General features: G+C 51.5%; 1 protein-coding gene across 4 annotated transcripts in view; it reads right to left on the bottom strand.

Moving 5' to 3' along the window:
• AK7 (adenylate kinase 7) overlaps positions 1–9454 on the bottom strand; it is a 57304-nt gene extending 47850 nt beyond the window's left edge. For all 4 annotated transcript variants that reach the window (XM_054566946.1, XM_054566947.1, XM_054566944.1 and 1 more), the window contains exons 1-3: positions 9350–9454; positions 5834–6022; positions 60–168 (exon numbers count right to left, since the gene is read on the bottom strand). In XM_054566946.1, the coding sequence (XP_054422921.1) occupies positions 60–168; positions 5834–6022; positions 9350–9454 (403 nt within the window). The remainder of the gene's footprint in view (positions 1–59; positions 169–5833; positions 6023–9349) is intronic.
• Between the last annotated feature and the right edge of the window lie 595 nt (positions 9455–10049).

The raw sequence follows: 10049 nt of genomic DNA on the forward strand, positions 1-10049 counted from the left end.
AGGTAAAGTAAATTACACAAAAGTGGTGCCCCCAGAGATAAAAGGATCACCTCACTGACCAGAGACTGCCCAGATGGCTTCTTCCACTTGCTGTGGATTCTCAGTGATGTTATAAATAATAACATCACACTCCAGCAGGTGCATGAGAAGTTCTTCTTGAGAGAGGGCCTGAAAAGAGAATTGACAGGCATTTGTTCAAGAAGCTAACAAAGTATCCTTAATGTTTAGACGGAATGACAATTTTCAAATTAGATATTCTGTGTTGAAGAGTCCCGCAGAAAACATTGGCAGAAGGATTTCTATTTAAAATGAAATTTTGGCTCTCTTGTGTGTGTAGTTTTCAAATAACAAAGGAGTTTATGAAAATAGCTGGGAATAGATGACTAAAAAATTGCCTTGTGATCTTAGGTATGCTGTTAACATCCCAATTCAGAAGGGAAGAATTAGAACACACTGGAAAAGATTGTGGGAGGCATTTAAAACTCACTCCAACTCTGTGGAAGATTATTTGAGCAATTATATGTCTTGAATCACTCCGAAGTGCTGATGAGTGATTTATGGGGATTGTTTCAGAATCCTCTAGATGGAATCAATTTGTTCTCCTTCTAGATGTAAGGTATCTTATTACAGTTGACTGTTGGGAATATTTTATTTTCATTTTTATATATTTAAAGATTTTATTTATATATTTTCAGAGACAAGGAAGGGAGGGAGGGAGAGAGGGAAAGAAACATCAGTATGTGAGAGAACCATCCATCAATTGCCTCTTGTATACCCCCAACTGGGAGCCTGGCTCACAACCCAGGCATGTGCCTTGACTGGGAATCGAACCAGAGACCTTTCGGTTCATAGGCCATTGCTCAGTTCACACTAACCAGGGTGGGAATATTACAAAAAACGCAGAAACTTTCAATAGTTAAAAATATAAAGTTCTTACATTAGACAAACGTAGTTGTGGTGGTCGTGATGTTTAACTAGTTATCTCTTGCTGCGTGGATGCCAGCAGGTTTCCCAGTAGAGCAACGTTCTGGGCGGGGCTTAAGATGACCACACAGGAACTGTGTGTTTTCCAAACCAGCATTTGCATGTGTCCCGAGAATCAAACAGCCCCCACAGGCCCTTGACGAGGTGCATTAAAACAGAACCTTGCAGATCAAGCTTGGTTTCTTACAACAACTGGTTGGAGAACCAAAGAAAAGTGGATACCTTTTCAAATGAACCCTGGAGGGAATACCTTGGTGAGGTGAATGCATCCAGGTCAAGTTCCACAGCGTGGACTGCTGGTTTCTCCAGCTTGAACCCTACACTCTTTAGTATCCAGCTGTAGTAGTGTCCTAGGATGGCTGTAACTAAGTATCACAAACTGAGTAGTTTGAACAACAGAAATGTATGTCTGAACCATTTTGGAGCCTAGAAGTCCAAGATCAAGGTGTGGGCAGGGTTGGTTCCTTCCGAGGCTGAAAGGGACAATCTGCTCCATGTCTCTCCCCGAGCTTCTGGGGCCTCACCGGCAGTCTTTGGTGTTCCTCGGCTTGTTGATCCACCCCAACTCTCTGTCTTCATCTTCACATGATCTTCTTCTCCCTGGCTGATGTCTGGGTCCAGATTTTCCCTCTTTATGAGGACACCAGTCATAGTAGATTAGGGGCCCACTCTAATGACCCCCTTTTAACTTGATTTCCTCTGTAAAGACCCTATCTCCAAATAAGGTCACATCTTGAGCTAGCAGGGGTTAGGACTTCAACATATCTTTTTTTGCAGGGGTGGGGGTGGGGGTTGGAGATGAAATTCAACCCACAATACCATCCATGCGATGTTTTTTCCCAGTTAAATGTGCAGGAGGGAAGATACTCTGAGAATGCTGATCCAGACATTGATTTTTACTTTGTCCAAGGTGTGACAATGTGAGAGGACACTACTCTCTCGGTATACCTGGGGCTGAACTAGATTCAGGAACGACACATGAAAGAAAGGAAGAAAGATCACAGGAGAAAGCGAAGACCTGTGTTCCAAATGCAGAACAAGAGAAAGAAGATAAAGCATCTGTGATTCCAGCCTGTAAGAGCACACGAGAGAGGAGTCCAAAGGAAAATGTGCATGCTTCTTAGATCGCAGCCTGATTGATTTCGGAGGACACACACACATTGTCAAGAGCAGTTGTCCTGACCAGACGTTGACTGGCCATGTTCATGCATTCACTGGTTCACACATCAAACATTTGTGGGTCCTGTTTTTGACCCTGAGGATAGGGGCAAAAATGAGTTCTATGAGGTTGCTGACACTGCAGAGCAAGCTGTGTGTGTGTGTGTGTGTCTTGTTGAGAAAACTTTTAACCAATAATTATAACCTATAATGTAGGCAAGGACGTAAATAAGCACATAGAAGCCCTCTTACAAATTAGATAAAGGCAACCTGCTCTTGGTGGAAAAATCATTGGGAGGCAGCCACCCTGGCGCATACTGGAGCCAGCGGAACAGGTTGCTTGTCAGCCCCTACTCCTGCCCTTAGCTGGGCCACCTGCGCAGCATGCAGCCCGTGGGGCCTTGCACAGCAGCCTCCAGCATGGAAGGCGCTGTCACAGAGGCACTGAGCACTGGAGAGTCGAGGGACCTGGAGGAACACGTGCTCCCGGCTCACAGGCGCTGCCACTGGGGCTGGGTGGGAAGGGTGAGTATGCGCTCGCGCAACAGAGCCTGGGATGCTCAGGGAAGAGAAGCTGGTTTGCTGGGCCAGACAGAGGCACCTTTCACAGCCCAGACCAGCCTAAGGCTCTGCATCCTCCACTCTCTCTCGCCTCACACCACCCTTGCCTCTTCCCCTTGGCTCTTGCAATGCTGATGCCTCCTATGAAAGGAACGCATTCCTGTGGTTCCCCTTGGGTGGCATTCCTCGACCCCCTTATCTACCTGGCAAGCTCTACCCAGTCCGAGGGGCCCAGCCTCAGTAGCAACTTCTCTAGTAGACCCCAGGCTCCTGAAAGGAGGGTCGTAGGTGGGATCTCCAGACCCCAGGAACCAGGGGGCCTCTCTCTGGGAGGGAGGGAGCGGCTTGAAGCTCCGTGTGCCTGCTCTGCAGATAAGACTGAGAGCTTGGCGACTGCCCTTTCTAGAGGGCTCTGGACGCTGCCGCGTGCCCACCTCTGTTGTCACATCTACTGCGCTGCTGTGGAGCGAACAGTCTGTGCCGCAGAGTCCCTGTTAGGCTGTGAGCTCTGTGTTCAACTGCGGAGACTTCGGAGGCTCAATACGCCTGCACTGCTTCAGATTCAGGTGCAAATGGTGAGAGGTGATGGGGATCTGAACGAAGGCAAATGGCCCTGGGAAAGGAGGTGCCCCTAGGGAGATGCTAAAGAGAGGGGGTTGAGGACCATGACCAAGAGGGTCTTGGAGGTGGGAGGAGCAAAGGGCCCACATAACTCTTAGCTGTGGGGGGGGGCAAGTCATGGTAAGCGGGACAAGGACACGGGTTGTCTGCAAACATCCATTTCCTCTTTCTCTTTTCCAGCAGAACCCCAGTTTTGTTCAGACTCCCCTTCTCCCCTTCTCAGCCTGGGGGAACTAGCTCCATCCTCTAGCTTAAGGGATGGGCCTTACGGGTAGGTGACCGGTCCAGGAATGGACATGTGACTCCATTCAAGACAGTGAGGTTGAAGGGGATGCTTGTGGAGCGCTACTGGAACGCCCATCCTCCTTCCTCCGTGGCCTTCCGGAAGTTCTCTTTGTCAGGGGTTGCTGTGCATGAATTAAGGCCCTGGACTGCGGTAGCCTTGCTCATGGCTCCATCCTGAAGTCACCCCCGAGGAAGGCAGAGCCCAGGAAGGGGCAAGAAAAGGAACGGTAGCCCCTGGATCACGCCAGCCCTGAAGCTGATGCTTTCTTGAGACCACCAGCCACATAAGCCAATGGATTTCCTTATTTATTAAGCCAGTTTGCATTGCTCTTTTTTCTGTTACCTCAAGTCCAAACTGATGGCGGCAGCAAGGTCCTTAATAAAATGTAGGAGCACAAAGGACAGAGTGGATTTGTAGGGGAGCCTATTTTACTTTGGGGAATATTAATTTAGAGTATTATGCAGGACACCTGGGAGAGAGCCAACCAGAAGGCAGCTGGGTTTGTGGGTCAAAGGGCTGGATACAGATTTGAAAGGTGTTGGTTTGTATTGGGGCAGCTGAAGCCAAGGTCTGCGTAAGGCTTAGGAAGGACAACTATTATAAGAAGGGAGGGAGCTCTGGGGAAAACTGTATTTATTTTATTTTTTAAAAAATTTATCTATTTTTAGAGAGGGAAGGGAGAGAGGAAGAGAGGGAGAGCAACATCATTGTGAGAGAGAAATATCTATTGGTTGCCCCTCATACGTGGCCCCGACCGGGGACCAAACCCACAAGCCAAGCGTGCACCTTGACCGGGAATCAAACTGGCGACCTTCCACTTTGTGGAATGACACCTGACCAACCGAGTCACAAGGGTCAGTGCGAACACTGCATTTAAAGGCTGGAAAGGGGAAAAGGAGCCCGTGAAAGAACCCATGTAGGAGCGCTCAGGTGCGTCAGGGGGGTGGGGCGGAAGGTGACAGGAGGAGGGGAGAGGAGAGGCTCCTGGGAAGCCAGCCAAGGTAGGCCCGTGGGAACCGGGCTCACGGTGAGATCGGCCAGGCATTTCCTCTGGAGTGGTGGGGACGGGGCTGCTGGGACGAACAGGGACTGGGGAGGGCCGGAGCGAGGCCGGCCACTCCCCTCTCTGAAGGTCACCGGTGGCAGGGGCCGGGGTAGAAAAAGAGGGAGACAGTCACCAGGGAGGACACAGTAAGTGTGCCTTGCAGTGGGAAAGATTTGAAGATACATGTGGGTGGGAAGAGAGAAGCCGCTGGTGAGTAAAGACCCCGAAAAGTGTGAAAGGGGTAAGTGGGGAAGACAGTTCCCGAAGACAGGTCGGGGGGTGGGGGCGTGGGGGGGGGACGGACTCACGCGTTCATTTCCCAAACGCTCATGGAGGGCCACTCTCTGCCAGTCGCTGTGTCAGGTGCCCAAGATGCACAAATAAGCAGGCGGATAAGTAAGGCACCATCTCTATCCTCACGAAGCTGACAGCTATAGTCAGCGAGACCCACGACTGATAGATAATAACAACAAAGTGCGAAAAGCGTTATGACCGATGTGGGTAAAGAGTGCTATGGCTGTACAAGAAAAGGGCTCAGAATCCAAGCCGGTGCTGGGGGAGGGGAGAAGTAAAAATGACAGAGGGCTTCCTGGAGGCGATGCCACCCTGAGTTAAATCTGGAAGGATGGGTGGGGCTGGCTGGGCAGGGAAGAGGAGAGCCGTTCCAGGGTACAGGGTGTGCAAAGCCGTGTGGCAGGGTCTCGAGCGTTTCAGGCAGGGTGGTGGGGGGGAGACAGTCGGGGAGGGACACTCCTCTTGGGGCTACCGGAATGTCTCAGGAGGGGGTTGGGCAGAATCTGCCCTGTGCCAGCAGCCCCGTTTCTCAGTAAGACAGTATAATGGCGCGTTATTCCTGAGCGGCCTATGGCCAAAGGAGGTTCTCCGTTCACAGATACCGCCCCCCCAACCCGCGGCCCCGAATGGTGTTGGGGTCATGCAAGGCAGCATAAAGTCCAAACCAGGTTCATACTTTCCAAAAATGTCTAATTGCAATTCTTTCAAGTAGCGACAACGGTGTTATTCTCCTTCAAAGGACAAAGACTGGCCCCCACCTGGTCCCCCACCTTCCCAGGCCCCACATATTTGCAGAAGAGAAGCCAAGAGTAAGGGCATGTATGTGGGGGTCGGAGCGGGGAGGCAGCCCTTCCCTCTGTTCTCAGGAGAGACCCCGCACTTACAGAATATGTCTCCACGGCAAAGTTGGGCCCCGGTACTCCGGGCGCGGAAACTGTGCCCACGATCTGGAATGTGCCTTCCTTCAGCTTGGACGAGGGGGCTTCCTGCAGAGCCGACTGGCTTTCATCTTCCTCTTCCTCTTCTTCTGTAATTTCTTCAAGCGAAGCCCCGGCTACGCAGTTAGAGAGAAACTGCAAGACAAGAGAAATTTCCCCGATGCTAAGAACGACTTGGAGTGAGGGCAGCCAGTGCAGGGTGAGTCTGGAGACGGGCCTTTAGTGAGGGCTGGCTCGAGGGGCCGCGCGTGGAAATGAAATACATTCTTTAGGATGAGCACCACCGTGTAGAGCTCAAGGATAACTTAGCTTATCTGCACCGCTGGAAATTCCTTCCTTGACTGCTTCACTACTTTTTTTAAAAAACGGTTTTTGTTATTTTTTTAGAGAGGGGGAAGGGAGGGAGGAAGAGAGGGAGAGAAGCATCATTGTGTGGTTGCCTTTTGCACGTCCCCTACTGGGGTCCTGGCCTGCAACCCAGGCATGTGCCCCAACAGGGAATCAAACTAGTGACCCTTTGGTTCACAGGCCCGTGCTCAATCCATTGAGCCTCACCAGCCAAGCCACCTTCTTTGACTTCTTAGCACCAACAGAAATTTCTTCCCCCTGTTCACATAATCCTTCCTCCTCTCCCTTTCTCATAAAACCCCTTTGCCTTCATTCTCCTAATCAGAACACCGTTCGGCCTTCTCCCTAAATAGGTGATTCCTGTAGAGCTACTCTTTTTGGATCTTAAATAAACGATTGTTGCGTCTCACTTGGTGGTTTTTTTTTTTAGGTTAACAGTACAGACAACAGCGATTACTTACAATTTGAGAAAGAGAGGTCCTAGTTAGTTAAGGAATAACCAGAAAATTCTGTTATTGATAAGTTTTTGAAAAAACAACCTCTGCAAATGAAAAGCTTTATTTTAAAGCTAGCTGTTAAAAAATAATCAGAGATCAAAAGGAGATAAAAAGTTAACTTCTCTTCCTTCTCTCCTTCTGATCTTAACCAGCACACCTCCCTTTTTCAAGACTTCGAGGGTCTTCATGGGATTGACAAGGTAAGCCCAGCTCGTGATCTGGGCCTCTTTGCCCGACTGGCCCTCGTTAATTTGCACAACAAATAGCGATGGAGCGCTGGGCTCCTGTGGGGCACTGTTAAGTTGCTGAGCAGGGCCACACTCTGGTTTCCGTGGGCCCTTCCCTCCACAGGAAAATATTAAAAATATACTTTACATGTGCTTTGCTGTAAAGACAAACATAATCTTTGACCCTCAGATTTCAGGTGCTTCCTTCTGGTTTTCAAAGAAATGGAAACACTTTTGTGGGTCCCCCAGTCTCGGGGGCCCTGGGTGCTGTGTCTGCCACAGCAAGGAAGTCAGCGCTGGAGCTCCAGGTCACTGCCCCTGTCCTGGGCCACTCTGTCCTCTGAAAACACCAACCTGGCTCCCACCTCAGAACCTCGGCCCCTGCCGTGACCCCTGAGGACTAGCTCCTCCGGCTTGACCCTCTGCCTGTGCCAGATTAGAGTCCTTTCCTGCAACTCTATGTAAAGCAGACAGTTGACATGTGATGTCCTCTTTCCTCGAGTGCTTATCACACACCCGAATATCTTGTCGATTCTACAAATGAGTGACTGCTGGTCTTCTGCCAGGAGAGGCGGCGTCCCTGAGGGCAGCAGTGTTGGTTCGGTCTTATCCCGTATGGGGCTGTCCGTGCCTGCTAACTTGTAGGTGCCCGTGAAGGAGCCCCGCCCTCCAGAAGTGATGCTAAGTAAGTTTCTTGTGCATCCTCTGAGACATTTTCTATGTATAGATGATCTCTCTCTCTCTCTTTTCTATATCGATATCTATCATTTTGAAAGACACAAAGAAGTTCATATGACACCTGTGTTTTTAATGTTTCTTTAAAAAATTTTGTGATTATATTGTTTTAGTGTTGTTTGTCCTTGTCCTTTCTTTTTCTCCTTTTCTGGTCATGTGTTTTTAGTCTCTCCCAGTAGATATCTATCATTTATAATACATAGAATGTCATATCTATTGTTTCTCATAATGCCATGCTGTATAAAAATACTATTTTTACATATAAATTATATACCTAAATCTATATATATTTTTTGTTTCTTTTTCATTAAAAAAGTCTATATATTTTTGACTGGTAACTGCAGATGACATACTGGGTTGAACAGTCCTTCTGCGCCCTCCGCCCCCAATTTCCACCCACCTGGAACATGTGACTCTGATCATATTTGGAAATAGGGTCTTTGCAGGTGTAATCAGGTTAAATGCAGCTATACCAGGTTACAGCGGGCTCTAACCCAGTGCCTGGTGTCCTTACAAGAAAAGGAAAGTTCGGGCCCAGAGATGCTTGGGGGAGACCACGACGTGAAGGCAGAGGCAGAGCTGGGAGCCTGAGTCTGCAAGCCAAGGCGCGGCTAGGACGGCGGGTCGCCACCGTGCTGAGAGGGACGCGAGGGACGGGTTCCCTCCCGGGGCCTCCAGGAGGAGCCAGGCCTGCTGACACTTTGATTTTGGATGTCTGGACTCCACAACTGGGAGAGAATCCATTCCAGTGTTTTAAGCCACCCAGTTTGTGGCGATTTGTCACCACAGTTTAGAAAATCAGTAAGCCCTCCTCAGGGAACAATCAAATCACTGCTTTCTTTCTGCAGCTGAGCATTTTAAGAGGAACGGCCCCCAGGGTCCTCTTTCTGAACATCTTCACTTCCCAGGGGGAAGATGGAGAAGGGCAACAGAGCCAGAACAGTGCCTGGCACGCGGCGTCTAGATGCTCAGACCGTGGGCCGAAGGGGTGGCTGAATGAAAGTGCTTTGTGGGTGAGGCGACCATTGAGCTTGTTGAGTTTGTCCTTCAGTTCCCGTTTACAGTCAGTGTTATTTTGTATTAGGTTGACTTGAGCTGTACAGTGGTTAGACAATCGCATACTTTACAAAAGTGTTCCCTGATATTCCCAGGGCCCCTGGCACCACGATACGTCCTTATCACCATGTTATTGACTGCATTTCCTGCGCTGCACTTCACATGCCCGGGACCCTTGGGGACTCTCTTTCTCACCAGTGCCGCGGCAGGTGCGGTGGCGGGGTGACACAGGACCCAGTCAGAAGGCCAGAGACCTGGGCTCCGTTTCCAGGTTCTGTCTTCAACTCGCTATGTGATCTTGGGCCGGTCCCTTCCTTCCTCGGAGCCTCGGTTTCCCCTTATTGACAAGGGAGGAACTGGGGCTGGACCGGGGAACTCGTTGGGGGCTGGGTGGGAGAGGAGACTCCCAGGTGGGGCGGTTGTCTGGCCTGGATTCGGCTTGGGGGTCTGCGGGTACTGGGCGCGCCTAGGATGAGGACCCTTCCTTCGGAGAGGCCCCGACGGCGCCCCGCGGCACAGGGCCTCGCCGGGTTCGGGGACTTGGGGCGGTGGAACGGGAGCCGGGGACCCGCGTCCCGCCTGGACCCGCCGCCGCTCACCTTCCCGATGTTCCCGCTGCTGTAAGAGTCCAGCAGGTTGATAAACACCCGCTGGACCCGGATAACTTTCTCCGGCCGGGCAGCGGCTTCCTCTTCTTCAGCCATGGTGGGAGCCGCCGTGGTTGCTAAGGAGAAAGCGTCCCTGTGGTTGCCAAGGCGGCGGGATCGCGGTTTCGGGGAGGCGGGGCCGCGGCCGCTCCCCGGGGGCGGGGCCTAGGGTGCAGGGCGGGGCGCCCCTGGGATGGGCGGGGCTACTGGCTTCCCGCGCACGTCGGGCTCCGCCCGGCCCCGGAAGCACGCGGCTTCCCCGCGCAGGTTCGCTCCGCCGCCGCGCCGCCTGCGGGCAGCCAGGGCCCCGCTCCGCCCTGCTGCTCGCTGGGTGCCCTCGCGCAGGGCGCGTCCTCTGCTTGCTAGTTTTTCTTTGGAAACTCTGGAGACATCCCCGTGTCCACGTGACAGGGACGACTAAAAGTATTGATGAAGTTGGTGTGGGAATATCTGATCAGGAGGACGTGAAATAATCCTCTTCTGCACAGAGGAGCCGTTGCCTTGGAATTTCGGGTCCTGGACACCGGACGCCAGCGTGGGTGGTCCTCGCTGGGCGGCCCGTCGCTGCCTGGCTCAGCTGGTGGAAGGGTCGTTTCCTAACAGTTCCGGAAAGACCCCTGGGAGTGGCCCGGGGAGGGCGGGGGTGGAGGAG

This window comes from Pteronotus mesoamericanus, unplaced genomic scaffold (genome assembly GCF_021234165.1).
Source record: "Pteronotus mesoamericanus isolate MK-2021 breed Mesoamerican mustached bat unplaced genomic scaffold, CSHL_Meso_final contig_182, whole genome shotgun sequence".
Taxonomy (NCBI): domain Eukaryota; kingdom Metazoa; phylum Chordata; class Mammalia; order Chiroptera; family Mormoopidae; genus Pteronotus; species Pteronotus mesoamericanus.